Source organism: Nicotiana attenuata, chromosome 6, assembly GCF_001879085.1.
Source record: "Nicotiana attenuata strain UT chromosome 6, NIATTr2, whole genome shotgun sequence".
Classification (NCBI taxonomy): domain Eukaryota; kingdom Viridiplantae; phylum Streptophyta; class Magnoliopsida; order Solanales; family Solanaceae; genus Nicotiana; species Nicotiana attenuata.
In genome coordinates this window covers 63,963,943-63,979,911 of record NC_031994.1, presented here as the reverse complement: position 1 = coordinate 63,979,911, position 15,969 = coordinate 63,963,943, and the positions used below count along the sequence as shown (strand labels likewise).

The 15,969-nt window shown below is 38.9% G+C and overlaps 2 protein-coding genes across 2 annotated transcripts; both read right to left on the bottom strand.

Annotated features, from left to right (window-relative positions):
* On the bottom strand, window positions 4,017–5,973 carry LOC109227099 (chitinase 4-like). Its single transcript, XM_019392114.1, has 2 exons — window positions 5,370–5,973; window positions 4,017–4,575 (listed from the first exon to the last, which is right to left on the bottom strand). The coding sequence occupies exons 1-2, from the start codon at window positions 5,779–5,781 to the stop codon at window positions 4,163–4,165; spliced, it is 825 nt and encodes a 274-aa protein (XP_019247659.1). The 5' UTR covers window positions 5,782–5,973; the 3' UTR covers window positions 4,017–4,162.
* On the bottom strand, window positions 14,317–14,736 carry LOC109228292 (RNA-directed DNA polymerase homolog; the record flags this gene model as incomplete). The annotated part of the gene is made up of 1 exon (XM_019393446.1): window positions 14,317–14,736. A coding segment is annotated over exon 1 (420 nt), but the record flags the coding sequence as incomplete, so codon positions are not given.

Sequence of the window (15,969 nt, the reverse complement as noted above, 5' to 3'; positions counted from 1 at the left end):
TACAACTTTAATCCACCTACTACAATTGAACTAGAAATAAAGAAAGACACATAAAACTCTTTATGGAGCTGGTTCTTCAATCTTGTTCAAGTAGCTTCAGGAGTGCACACTTAAATCTCACATAAATTGCTTGCAAAATCGCCTTGCTCTTTTGCTCTCAATTTAGTTTAACTTCTGCGTATGTGCAATATCCTGTAAAAGAGAACAATCACTGTTATTTAATGAGTTAGTAATTAGAGTTTGATTGAGACTCAATTGCTGATCTTCCATCGAAGTTGAGTCCTTGAACAACACAATCTCCAACCCTATCTTTTATCCGGATTGTATTCTCTTCTCATAAGGAGACCTTCTCTCTTTATCCCATATGCAACCTTTTCGATCAGTTCAGGAGATATTGCTGCTTGATCAATGGGACTTATCTCCTTCACGTGCATCTCACATGTATAGGTTGACAAACACTGTGCTTCACATGATGGACTTGGTCCATGACTGAGTTCATTTGACATTCTTCAAAACTTCACATGTTCTTGGGCCAACAGATGGACAAGCGGGAAATTCCCAAGGCACGTGTTAGAGCTGACCAGGTCTATAAGAATGGTACAAGTCCGTACCGTGACATTAAATGGATGTACCAGCCGCATATCTTTGTAATAAATGATTGTACCAGCCGCATATCTTTGTAATAAATGCACATGTACTATGTTGGGATTCCCCCTCCTATATAAAGGGGACCCTTGTTATTTCTTGCACACATGATATTTAATACAAAACAAGAACATTCTCTGCTCTTCAACACATATTCTACTGTCGCTCCTTTGATTTTATTGCTTACATTTATTGTGTTTTATTGATTGCCCTTCATTTATTACCCATCATTGATCATAAAGAGTTGTCATCAAGGCCAACAGAACTGTTAGTTCTTCATCCACCATCTCCAGTCAGGCACTTCAGCTCGACCTCGAGGCTCGGTGTAGGCCAGCTCGAGACCCCGATTTACGGTTATTCGATCTGCATAACATACTGTCTTTAAGCTCTTATCCCATTTTCTTGATTCATACTTAGCGTCTATCACCTAACAACTAGCGTTAAAATAAATCACATATTTTTAGAATCACAAAATCAAATTTGATTGTAATTACCATTTTCAAGGTAAACAAATAGCTTTCGTGCACTCTTATTACAAGTACTGCTGTTATGTTATGAAGTTAGATTATTTACCAAATCTCTTATATCTATTACTTGATAGGTTGTTACTCTCTCTCTCTCTCTCTCCACAACCACAATTTAAGTAGTGAAGTTCATACACTATTTTTTTTCTTTTTCTGTTTTACCTGACGATTACTAAAACATAATCTCATTATAATGACCATTGCTTTTAAAGGTGCCATGAGACCCCTTATAAAAAAGAAAAGCCATGAAACTAAAGTATTTTTAGGTTGCTGGAATATCAAAGTCAAGTCTTAGGAAGCCAATCTACCAAAATAAATGAAATACTTTAATAGGCATAAGATAGAATAGGTTAATTATGGCACCTTGCTTAATGATACCAGCGTTCTGCTGAATGTTCTTGTGGTCTAGAAGAGTATGGTAGAATGTAACAACCTATATAAGAAAGTGGAAAATTATGTTAACCTACGAGAGTATTATTAGTAAACAAAGAAGGAAAAAGAGAGAACATAACAGAGTTGCTTTTGAGTTTGCTTCCCAACGAGCGAAGTATAGATTGTTAGTCTCTTTCGAAGTTGGTATCTATTTATTCTACAAACACAGATCTAGGATGGAGTCCCCTTTGTTGGACATGTCTAAGCCTCAAAGGCTTTCTGTACTAGCCATAAGTTGGAGAGACCAGTTGAAAGAAGGACAAAGCTAAGAGAAATTAATAAGAGTCGACATGTATCACTTATTTTATAGTGTCTCCCTACAAAGCTGCTAATATTTCTTAAACGGATACTCACAAATCTCTTCAAGCATCAACATCAAATTCACAAGCAAACAATGATTGAAGAGATAACTAACTTTCAGGAAGTCAAGATACATCAAGTAGAAAAGCTCAGGTTGTAAATTAAATGTTGAAGGTACCGTCTCTGAGATACTCTCTATCTTGATTTTGATTTTTATCCAGTATTATAATTAACTGTTGACACCTTTCTACTAGAGGTTCAGAGAGTTCAGACTATTTCATTAATATAGTTCATTCTACGTGTATCATTACCGGTAAAGGTCTTTTTCTGTTTTGTTGGTAGGTTCAAATGCTATTGAGTATTTGATTATGGTATAACGTTAAATCCCACTGGCGGGAAGGACAAATAGCATGTTCTAAGCAGGTACACTTCATGTTGTAATGAGTAATTAATGTTAATGGAAGAAAGAATCACTAGCATGTTTCTTTCTAAAAAAAAAAAAAAAGAATTACTAGCATGTTAAATGATGAAGAAGTTCATGTTGATTATTGCCACTAACTCTGTCAGGGACTCAGGGATGATCTTTTCTACTATGTTGTTGCTTGGGTAACTTACCTTTGATCCATGCGCCACAAAAATATAAACTTGACTTCTTTACCATGGAATATCATAAAATCCAACAAATGTATCTAAACTTAACACATAATTTTGCTAGGGTAGAAAAGGAAAAAGCGCAGCCAAAATTTTCAGCTCATGTCTTGTGACTTTGACTACACAACTACCTATAAAGTTTTGTGTTGTTTGTCGGAGTAGAAGTAAATATCATTCAAGATTAAATTTTTGCAATGGAAGAGAATAGCCAACACTATACTACTCCTTACTGCTACTAATCTTTCTTTCTGCTCTAAGTTTATTAGTTTATAATTTTATAGGAATGAGATGATCAACAACGTTTTTATATATTTCAGCTCTTCACACGTGTCGTACAAACTTTTTATAGCACTTTGCTTTTTTTCTTTTTGGGTTGAATGTAGCTATGTAATTTGCAGTAATATGAATGTTTCAACTAGGTTAACTGTTGAAACTTTTATTGTTCTAATAACATGTAGTACTTCTAGATCACCCGAGTGATGCAACATCTTTCCAAGTTTTTCTCATTTTCTTTTCAGAAATGAACTTATAGTTCTCTTGATTCTTATATTATTGACCTTTTGAACTGCAATAATAGAAGGCGTAACCCTTTTTCTCTTCTTCTTTGCATTGATCATTCTTGATTTAGCTTGGTATGATATGTTCAAATTTTAACGCTTGATTTTCTTTTCTTGCAGTGCACACCAAGATGAGAGTATCTTATGTATTTTATCCAATTGTGACATCAACTTTTGTATTAGTTGGACCACCAATATCAACTTTTGTGTTCGTTGTTTTTCTCATCTTCATGGAAGCAAAACTCAAGAATGTATTTGTACAATTTTATTCCACAACTAAATGTACATAGTATGAAACTTATTAGGTTAGTACTTAGCTTGATGTTAATTGACTTCTTTTTTTTTTTTGCCTATTCCAACTAAACACTTAAAACAAGTATGAAATGATCTTTCTCAAAATCGATTAACTTTTGTACAGCGATGTTAGCAAAGCACGGGCACAGGCATCTAGTAATTAATACTATCTTTCCTACCAAAAAAAAGAAAAAGATGAATCTCATGACTATCAGTGTTATCAAAGGTGCGCTTAAAGTGCCCTTAAGGTCTGAAGCGCGGCCCAAAACATGTTGAGCACTTCGCCTCGCTTAGTGGGCACTCCAGTGTTGTGAGCAAGGCTCTAAGGCATATTTTTTCTTCCCAATGAGCGTAATCCTGAAGAGGCAACACTAAACAATGTATATTTCACTTAATCGTAAATTTTCTTCAATTTCTTTGTCGATACATGCTTACAGATATTAGTTTTGTAGCCTTTATTCATTAAAGCCAACGTTTTAAATGCGCTTTGAGCTTAAAGCCCCAACGGACCTTAAAGTTTTTTGCGCTTTCCGCCTTTGATAACACGTATGACCATGAATATGGGTGTATCCAGTTGGGGTGTGAGCACATGTTTTGTACTGAATCGAACTCATATAGTAATTTCCTTTAATTCATTCATAAAATGAAATTCGCATTACATTACAATTTCTTATATATAGGAATAAACCGACTAAATCTTCATTTTCTAGTCATTACTAATTCAGTCACCATAGAACATATTGACCTTTTTCAAGACTCCTAACAAGTAAGGTTATTCCCAGTGTCTACACCAAGTTGCTGACAATACTCAGTGTAATATTGAATCCTTCTGGCAACAGGCTCTGGATTTCCACCATTACACTCAAGCGGACCATTAATGGCTCGAATCGTCGCTCCGAAACCTTGCCCAGAAGTTATGAGAGCATGGCAATTGTTCATCCAATACCACAATGCAGTTTTGAATGCTATGAGACTATCTCTAGCTACAATATCAGGGTCGTTTAGGCCGTCGAATCCGTTGTCTTTCCCCGCCGGTCCATAGTTGAAATTCCATGACAATTGTATCGGTCCTCGGCCGTAATATTTCTTGCCGGGGACACAAGGGTATTCTGCATTTGTCTCGTCACAGTAGTCCCTAGATGCACCATTTATCTCATTTCTATAGCACATTTCTGCATAAAATGAAAAACAAAAAAGAAACTATATTGTGAGTTGCGTATAATTACTATATGATGTTATATGGAAGTTGTCATGTAGTCGTGAAAATGTGTGCCATGGTATACAAGATTGTAACGAGCAGCGCAAAAAGTTTACACAATCAAGTCACTTAAAAATTAACTCTATGTAATTTTTATGGTCAGTATAGATCGGTAACCTGCAGGACATGATAAATGACCTATTACAGCCAGTAGCGTACGCAGGAATTTTTGTAAGCGGTGTCAATATTTAAAGAAGTAAACAAATAAATAAATCACTATAATGACAAGCAGTGTCATTTTTTATATTTATATCGAATATTTTCATTTTTCTTATTATTTATATATACATATTTACAGAAAATTTGACAAAGAGGTGTCACATGACACTGCTTGATATAAGGTGCCTACGCCCCTGATTACAGCCAATGCCAGAGCTATATATATGTTGGCAAGAGGATTAAATCGAATCCCTTTTCAAAAAAAGTTACATTATTGTTCATATATAAACACTCTCTTTTTTTTCTTAATTATGTATAAGTTGTTGGATCTCCTTAAATAGTAACGAAGAGGTTCAAAAATCGTTTTAGATCATAAGTTCAAATCCTATATGTATCAAATGGTGAAGCCAAAGCAAACGGTATGTTATTGATCAGTAGATCCACCAGCCCTGCTTAATAGTATAAATATTTGTACACTATAGTATATAAAAGTAAAATTAAAAAAGGGAAGAAAGAGGGCAGGAGAAGGTTGTAAGGAAAAAGACTCACGTCCAGTCTCATGGGTAACATGAGCAAAGAAAGCAGCAATTTCACGCTTATTATCATCAGAAGAAGCTGCAGTTCCAAACATAGGATAAGACCTGAGAGCTTCAAGAAACGCAGATCTTGTGTAAAATCCTTTGCCTTCACAGTTTGGAGCAGCTTGATTAGCAATTCCATTGAAAAATGGTTCAGAAACAATTTGAGAAACTGATGAAATTCCATAATTTGCTGAAATAAAACAAGGCCCTCCTTTGCAGCCTTGACCACAATATGCATTTCCAGTGCCACAATAACCCCATCTGCTGCAGCACAAACCTTCTGCACACCCACAGTTCTGACCCAAGATTAATCTTGGAACAACTAGTGCTATAATATAAATAAATAAAATGAAGTGGTTTCTTGAACTAAAGTTAATCATTTTTTTGTGAAAAAACTAGACTGGATATGGAGGAAAGATTAAAACATAGAACTATTTATAGAAGCAAAAAGGGTGAGCCGGTAATGTAGAAAGTTGTTTAAGATTTCAGCAACTTTTTTGTGAACATTATAGGTTAGATCGACTTTTGATTAGTTTGAGTATAGCAATTTATTAGGAAGGATATGGTTATGTCATAACTCATAATGGGGATTGTAGTTTGTTTAAGTTATTGAGTTCTAAATTGATAATTTGTACATATTTAATGGACAAATACAAAGCTTGGATCAAAGCTACAGGGTCGGGCCAAATCGTATACCGTATACAAAGTCTGCCTAACGCTCTATCTATTAAAAGGATTAGTTGATCACAAGAACCCCTTGACGCTTTTTGATAAATTGCAAAGACCAACCTTCAAGTTTTTAAGAATTAATGGTAAGTTCTCTCTTATTTCAGGTTGTTCGGAAGCGTCCCTTGACAAGATAAATGCTTATGTTAGTATTTGTGGCTAGTATTTTAACGGGAAAATTTCACGTTCTGGGCTTCCTACTTTTCAATTTTATAGCCCATAGGAAAATTTTCGTTCCTATACCATATAGGAAACTATATTACCAAATATGTTCATAGTTTGCATATTACCCTTCATGCTAATAGTATTTTTACAAAATATAGACAATGCATTAAATAAGGAATCATTGTAGCTCCAGGCTTCCTTATTTAGGCGCGCTAAAATTGGAGGATTAAATATTCTTCCAGATCTTCCACAATGCAAATCACGCATATTAATCTTCTTCGTCAGTTTCGTTTCAAATTTAGCATCTCTGCTTTTTCGATACACTGTGTTTCCAAACTTTTTTCTGATTTCACAAATCAAAAACGACTAAATCTTCTAGAATTCTTCTATATCAAATGCAATTATGTCCAAATTTCAGTAATACAAAGCAAAGAAAAAGAGAGCAGCAATTCCACCATTGACAGCCATTAAAAAGCTTTGAAGCTTTGAATTCAAATTGGAGTTTTCAAAAACCATTATTTGTTTGGATTGGGTGTTGTTGCAAATAATTGGGAATATGGTTTGGAGTTTATATCTCAATTTTGAGGGGTTTTGATGAAGATTAGACTTGGTTTTGGCTGAATTTCGAATTGAAACTCGAAGAAGAAGAAGAAGAAGAAGAAGAAGAAGAAGAAGACATGACATACATTATATTGCACAAATTGTAGATAAATTGTAGATAAATTATAGAAAAATTGTATTCTGTTGTTTATTTATTTTTCTTTTATTCATTTAACTTGTATAAAATTTGTATGTAAGTTTTATGTTATTGTAGTTGTATTTCACTGGGTGAAAATAATGTGTAAAAGTTGTAGAAAATTATAGATAAGTTGTATTCCTTTATAACGGGAGATGTTGGCATATCAAGTAACTTTAGTGTTCCAGACGAACATGCATGAAAATAAAGATAAATTCTGTTATGAACAGTTTGTAGAAATTTTGTAGATAATTTGTAGAAACATTGAAATTCCGTATTTTCATATTAATTTTTCAAATGATATGTAGTTTTGTTGTAGATTAAATGTAGAAAACAAGCCATTGTGAGTCTTATTTGACTCATTACTCACATTCAACCTATTCTACAAATTCACGCCTCTTTAAATACAATACAACCATACTTTCTTGAATTTAAAGGTATAGCAATATATATAACTTAAAAAACATCTTCTCCTCTGCACAAGTTAGCTCCAAAATAGACGAAGTGGAATAACAAGCTCCCATCAAAACTTTTAACACAAAAGCTCAAAAATAAATAAACAACAGTCTATAATTTTTTTACAATTTTTCTACAATTTATCTACAATTGCTGCAATATAATGTATGTCATGTCTTCGTCTTCTTCTTCTTCTTCGAGTTTCAATCTGAAATTCAGCCAAAACCAAGTCTAATCTTCACGAAAACCCCTCAAAATTGAGATATAAACTCCAAACCATATTCCCAATTATTTACAACAACACCCCATCCAAACAAATAATGATTTTTGAAAACCCAAATTTGAATTCAAAGCTTCAAAGTTTTTTAATGGCTGTCAATGATGGAATTGCTGCTCTCTTTTCCTTTCCTCTTATATTAATGAAGGAACCCGAAATCATAACCATCAAATCGACCAGGCTTGTCGGGCACAAAAACATTGGGACAAGATTGCAGAGGTGCAGACAATGCCTTGGCTATGGAAGAAATAATGGAATTTTGATACAGAAATCATGGGTGTGGGAGGGAAACGTGGGTGAAGGTGTGGGAATTGGAGAGAGAAACGTGGGGGGAGTGGTATTAGAAGGAATATACGGTACCATTAAATTAGGAGTGTAATTAATACCCTTAAAACCCACTAATGGTATATAATTGGTAATTAGGTATAATAAATGTAATTATATCAAACCTTAAACATTGAGGGTAATATAGTTTCCTATATGGCATAGGAATGTAAAAATCCCTATTTCAATTTACAACCAACTCTAATAGGTTCTCAAAATTACTATTTAATTTTTAAAAAAGATTCCTCAAGCTTTTAAATTAATTTTCGAATCAGTAATTGTGACTCAAATATTAGTTCAACAAACCAAATTCATCTGGGTGGTGAAAATTAGATTTTTAACAAGCTTAAATATGTGGGTTTAAATTTCGAATTTGATTTTGTGAAAAATTTAGAGCGAGTGTTATTTAGACTTGTTAGAAATAGTATAAGGAGGTTGTATATAAAATTTGAAGTCATTTAATGGAGATTTGGACTAGTTTTGAACAAGAATTGCAACTGAAAATCGTGGAAGAAGTTTTTCTACAGACGGTTGTATAAAGGTGTATTAAAGTGTATAATAGTGTATAAGGTGTGTTTCTACACTCATATACACTATTATACAAGATTATACATAATTATACAAAAAAACTGACTCCGTCTTCTTTCTTGCGTCTTTTCTGAAATTTAACTCAAATCTTGCTCAAATCTACTCACTTCAAATTTAAATTTTGAACTCCTTTTGATATTTTCAATCAATTGGAACAACACCCAATCCAAACAACTAACAAATTCAAAAAAAAAACTCGAAAGCAAAGCTTTGAATGGTCTTCAATGGTGGACTTCTACTCCTCAATTTTCTTACAATGCAAGCAGGTGACACAAGAGGAGAAGCAAAAAATACACGGCCCCTTGAAGCATATGTAGAAGATGTGAGAAGAAGAGAGAGTGAAAGCAATGGTTGTGAGAACAGAGATTTAACTCCATAACTTTTTAGAAGCAATGGTTGTAAGAACACAAATTTTGAATTTGCTAGTGCTTTCAAATATGTACAATGTGGACGAAGTCGGGCAAAACTTAAAAACATGAGCCATTTTTTGTTATAGTGTGAAGTCATGTGTATTTTCTTGTAATTCTTTCTATTATAATTCGTACAAGATAAAAGAGTTTAATAATCGTACAACTAAATCATCCATATATTATTTGTACTTGTGTTTATATGCATGTATGTATATGTTGTATGATTCTAATTTTTGATAAATTCAATAATGTTTATTTTCATGAATAAATCTGTTATGACATATTAGAATTACTTTAGAATTTCCATCGAACTTAACCTTGAATTTTTGAATGATATTTTTTCACTTCCTTAGAGATTCGAATGTAATTCTCATATTTTCAACTCTAGTGTTCATAACTTTGCAAGTTAAAACTTAAAACATTAAGTTGGAACTGAAGGAATGTCACGTAACCTGGCAAGCAATTATTCCTAGGTATCTTTTGATGCTCTCTATTTTACGCTACGTTAATATAAATATTTCATATGTGATACCCAATTATGGACAAAGTTTTTCGCAATTATGAAGACCGGTGGGTGTCACGATTCCAGTTCACCTACCGTGAACATGTCGTGATGGCGCCTAGTCTCTACAACTAGGTAAGCCTAAAATGAGGAAAACAAAATAACTTGCGGAAAATAATAATTCAACTTTGAACAGTTAAAAGAAAATACGGTGTATAGATGCCACTTGGCATCTACAATTCCATAACACGGAAGTCTACAATATCATCACAAAACCCGGAAACTCACGGGAACACAAGCTAACAGAATGAATATACTACTCTAACTCCAGAATGTCTAAAACAACAGTAAGAAAGGAAGGATATCTGCTAAAGCTAGAATAAGATAGAGACTCCTTGGTCTGCGGACGCGGCAGATGTACCTCGAAGTCTCTGCTAGATCTCTCCGCCTCGAGGGTGATACGCCTGGGTGGAGGTACCTGGATCTGCACATGAAAAACATGCGCAGAAGGGGCATGAGTACACCACAGCGGTACTCAGTAAGTGCCAAGCCTAACCTCGGTTGGGTAGTGACGAGGAAGGTCAGGGCCCTATTGAGGTTAAGTAATAACACAGGTTAACAATGTGAAATGACAGTGTAATTAAATAACACATGATATAAGGGCAACAACAACTATTACAACGGCAAACAAAACACAGTAAAAGAACATAACTCAAATCCGAGATAAAACCTGGGGATCTCCCAGGATACCGTCCTGTAGTCCCAAATATAAATATCATGTCCAGTGGATCTCCCGGGTGCAGTCCCGTAGTTCAACTCATAAAGTGCAGGGGGGATCTCCCGGAATGCAATTCCGTAGTCCCAAAATAAATATACAGGGGAGCTCCCGGGATACCGTCCCGTAGTCCCAAAATAAAGTGCAGGGGGATCTCCCGGAATACCGNTTTGCCACGAGTATCCGACTCCAAATGGCCCAAATCTATTCAATTCAATTACATGTCGTAAATAACATCTCAAGCAACTGATTCTACAATTTAATTCAAAGCAAATACGCGAAATTATGTAAAATGACCAAAATGCCCCTCAGGCCAACATCTCGGAATCGGATAAATTTTACATTTTCAGAACCCTCGTACTCTCACGATTCTAATCATACAAAAATCTCTCAAATTGGAGGTAAACACCCACTCAAAACTCAATAACTTGGTCTATGAAGTTTTACCCATCTTTCATTCAAAAATCCGAAATTAAGGAGGAATTCGTGATTAGATTAGTGGGTTTTAAGCATAAGAGAGTAGAGAATCGTTACCCAGTCGTTGCCCTCGGAATCTCCCTCAAATCCGAGCTCCCAAGCTTGTATTTTGATAAAAATGGCTAACCCTCGGATTTTGAAATTGTTTATAACTGCTCAGGCATTTGTTCAATGCGATCGCAGGAATTGCGATCGCAAAGGGTAAATTTTAAAGGTTCCAAAATTGGTCTATGCGAACGCAGCCTAAGGCCTGCGATCACAGATGAAGAAGAAACAGGCCTATGCGATCGCGAACGTGGCCATGCGATCGCGTAGAAGGATTTGGTCGCTGAGCCACCGGCTCAACTTGTTCAATGCGAACGCGGGGAGTAGAATGCGATCGCGAAGAAGGAAGGGGCAACACTATGCGAGTGCGATCCAGGTAATGCGATCTAGTAGAAGGAATTGGCCCCCTCCGGAATTACACTTATGCGATCACAGGAGAGGGGCCGCGATCGCAAAGAAGAAAAAGGGTCTGCAACAGCTGAAGCAAAATCTGCAACTTGAACAACACAAAACTGCCCCGTTAAGCATCCGAAACACACCCGAGGCCCCCGGGACCTCAACCAAACCTACGAACATATCCCATAACATCATTCAAACTTGTACCAATCCTTAAACCACTTAAAACAACGTCGGGAACTCGAATTAATCAAGGATTAAGCCTAAGAACTTCAAACTTCATCAAAATACGCTTTCGATCAAAAATCTAACCAAAACACGTCCGAATAACCTGAAATTTTGCACACACATCCCAAATGACATGACGGAACTACTGCAACTTCCGGAATTCCATTCCGACCCTTGGATCAAAATATCGGACTGGAAACTTCAAAAATTCAAACTTCAGCATTTCAAGCCTAAATTAGCTACGGACCTCCAAAACACATTCCGAACACGCTCCTAACATAAAAATCACCTAACGCAGCTAACGGAACCCTCGGATTCCCATTCCGAGACCGTCTTCACACTCTTCCGACTACGGGCAACTTTCCAACACTTAAGCTCTCATTTAGGGACTAAGTGTCCCAAAACTCTCCGAAAACCCAACACCGAACGTCCCGGCAAACCAAAATAGCAGAAATGAACTTAGGGGAAGCAGTTACTAGGGGATCGGGGCGTAAATTCCAAAAACGACAGGCCAGGTCGTTACATCCTCCCACACTTAAACATTCGTTCATCCTCGAACGAGCATGGAGAACATACCTGAAGTAGTGAAAAGATGAGGGTACTGGCTGCGCGGATCCTGCTCGGTCTCCCAGGTCGCCTCCTCGACCGGCTGACCCAGCCACTGAACCTTCACGGACGCAATGTTCTTTGACCTCAGCTTCCTGACCTGCCTGTCCAATATAGCCACTGGCTCCTCAACATAGGATATATCCTTCTCCAACTGGACTGAACTAAAATCCAACACGTGCGACGGATCACCGTGATACCTCCGGAGCATCGAAACATGAAATACCGGATGAACCCCTGCCAGGATGGGAGGTAAGGCATGCTCATAGGCAACGTCCCCAACTCACCTGAATATCTCAAAAGGGCCAATAAACCTCGGACTCAACTTCCCTTTCTTCCCAAATATCATAACGCCTTTCATAGGCGAGACCCGAAGCAGAACCCGCTCTCCAACCATGTAGGAAACATCACGAACCTTCCGATCCGCGTAACTCTTCTGTCTGGACTGGGCTGTACGGAGTCTATCCTGAATCGCCTTGACTCTCTCCAAAGCATCCTGAACCAAATCTGTGCCCAATAATCGGGCCTCACCCGGCTCAAACCAACCCACCGGAGATCTACATCGCCTACCATATAAGGCCTTGTACGGTGTCATCTGAATGCTGGACTGATAGTTGTTGTTGTAGGCAAACTCCGCCAATGGCAAGAACTGATCCCAAGAACCTCCAAACTCAATCACGCACACACGGAGCATATCCTCAAGAATCTGAATAGTGCGTTCGGATTGTCCCTCCGTCTGAGGGTGAAATGTTGTGCTCAACTCCACCCGAGTACCCAACTCCTGCTGTACGGCTCTCCAGAACTGCGATGTGAACTGTGTACCTCTGTCTGAAATAATGGAAACTGGAATACCATGTAGACGGACAATCTCCCGGATATAAATCTCTGCCAATCGCTCCGAGGAATAGGTGGTACACACAGGGATGAAATGCGCGGACTTGGTCAGCCGATCCACAATAACCCAAATGGCATCGAACTTCTTCAATGTCCGTGGGAGTCCAGATACGAAGTCCATGGTGATCCGCTCCCACTTCCACTCCGGAATCTCTATCTACTGAAGCAATCCACCCGGTCTCTAGTGCTCATACTTTACTTGCTGACAATTAAGGCACCGAGCTACAAACCTAACAATATCCTTCTTCATCCGCCTCCACCTGTAGTGCTGCCTCAAATCCTGATACATCTTCGCGGCACCCGGATGAATAAAATACCGCGAACTATGGGTCTCCTCTAGAATCAACTCCCGAAGCCCATCAACATTGGGTACACAGACCCGACCCTGCATCCTCAATACTCCGTCATCACCAATGGTCACATCTAGGCATAGCCATGTAACACCTTGTCCTTGAGGACAAGCAAATGAGGTCATCATACTGCCGCTCCCTGATACGATCCAATAAGGAAGACCGGGAAACCACACAAGCTAGAACCCGACTGGGCTCCGAAAGATCCAATCTCACAAACTGGCTGGCTAAGGCCTGAACATCCATCGCCATAGGCCTCTCTGCAGCTGGTAAATATGCCAAACTCCCCAAACTCTCCGCCCGGCGACTCAAGGCATCCGCCACCACATTGGCCTTGCCCGGGTGATACAGAATAGTGATGTCATAATCCTTCAACAACTCCAACCATCTCCTCTGACGCAAATTAAGATCCTTCTGCTTGAACAGATGCTGCAAACTCCGGTGATCGGTATATATCTCACAGGGCACACCGTACAAGTAATGACGCCAAATCTTCAAGGCATGAACAATGGCAGCTAACTCAAGATCATGGACAGGATAATTCTTCTCATGTATCTTCAACTGTCTGGACGCGTAGGCAATCACCCTACCGTCCTGCATCAATACCGCTCCAAGGCCAACTCTCGAGGCATCACAATAGACAGTGTAAGACCCCGAACCGGTAGGTAATATCAAAACTGGGGCTGTAGTCAAAGCTGTCTTGAGCTTCTGAAAGCTCGCCTCACACTCCTCTGTCCACTGAAACGGAGCACCCTTCTGGGTCAATCTAGTCATAGGGGCTGCAATCGATGAAAACCTCTCCACAAATCAACGGTAATAGCCCGCCAAGCCAAGGAAACTGCGAATCTCTGCAGCTGAAGATGGCCTGGGCCAACTCTGCACTGCCTCTACCTTCTTCGGATCCACCCGAATGCCATCACTCGACACCACGTGGCCCAAGAATGCCACGGAATCCAACCAAAACTCACATTTTGAAAACTTTGCATATAATCTCTTTTCCCTCAGGGTCTGAAGTACTGTCCTCAGGTGCTGCTCGTGATCTTCCCGACTCCGGGAATACACCAGAATATCATCAATAAAGACAATGACAAAAGAGTCAAGATATGGCCGGAATACACTGTGCATCAGATGCATGAAGGCTGCTGGGGCATTGGTCAGCCCAAATGACATAACAAGGAACTCGTAATGACCATACCGAGTCCTGAAGGCAGTCTTCGGGATATCTGGCTCCCGAATCTTCAACTGATGGTAACCTGAGCGCAAATCAATCTTAGAAAACACCCGTGCGCCCTGAAGCTGGTCAAACAGATCATCAATACGAGGCAAAGGATAACGGTTCTTCACTGTAACCTTGTTCAACTGGCGGTAATCAATACACATACGCATAGAACCATCCTTCTTCTTCACAAATAACACAGGAACACCCCAAGGCGATACACTTGGCCGAATAAAACCCTTATCAAGTAATTCCTGCAATTGCTCCTTCAACTCCTTCAACTCAGGAGGAGCCATACGGTACGGAGGGATAGAAATGGGCTGAGTGCCCGGCAACAGATCAATGCCAAAATCAATGTCCCTATCGGGTGGCATGCCCGGAAGATCGGCTGGAAACACATCGGGAAAATCCCGTACTACTGGGACTGAATCAACAGAAGGAGTATCCATACTGGCATCCCTCACATAAGCTAAGTACGCATCACAACCTTTCTCAATCATTCGCTGAGCCTTAAGGAAGAAATAACTCTACTGGGAGTGTGACCTAAGGCACCCCTCCACTCAACACGTGGTATACCTGGCATAGCCAGCGTCACGGTTTTGGCGTGACAATCAAGAATGGCATAATGGGGCGACAACCAGTCCATGCCCAAAATAATATCAAAATCAACCATGTTGAGTAATAATAAGTCAGCCCTGGTCTCAAAACTACCAAGAATAACCAAACATGACCGGTAAACGCGGTCCACAACAAGAGAATCTCCCACAGGAGTAGAAACATAAACTGGGGAACTCAAAGAATCCCGAGGTACCCCCAAATACGGAGCAAAATAAGAAGACACATAAGAGTAGGTGGAGCCTGGATCGAATAGAACCGATGCATCTCTGTGTCAAACCAAGATAGTACCTGTGATGACAGAATCGGAGGCGGCGGCCTCAGTACGGCCTGGAAGTGCATAATATCTGGCCTGGCCTCCCCCTCGAGGGCGACCTCTACCTCCCCGACCTCCACCTCTAGCTGGCTGGGCCGGTGGGGTGGCAGCTGGTGCTGGAACCATAGCCTGAGAGCTCTGCAGGGCCTGTNCCACTGATAGGCGGCTTCTCGAAGCTGGAAAGTAGTGAAGGAAACCCTGCTCGATCCTGATATGCCCATAGTGCGGAGAATGCGGTAGCACTCCTCTAGAAATCCCAAGGCATCCTCTAGAACACAAATTTTGAATTTTCTAGTGCTTTCAAATATGTACAATGTGGACGAAGTCGGGCAAAACTTAAAAACATGGGCCATTTTTTGTTATGGTGTGAAGTCATGTGTATTTTCTTGTAATTCTTTCTATTATAATTCGTACAAGATAAAACAGTTTAATAATCGTACAACTAAATCATCCATATATTATTTTT

Excerpts from the sequence above, each read along its gene's own strand:
- LOC109227099 (XM_019392114.1), bottom strand. The coding sequence starts at position 5,781 with ATGATTAACTTTAGTTCAAGAAACCACTTCATTTTATTTATTTATATT. Across the intron at positions 4,576-5,369 it reads TGTTACCCATGAGACTGGAC|AAATGTGCTATAGAAATGAG; the intron begins GTGAGTCTTTTT and ends CATTTTATGCAG.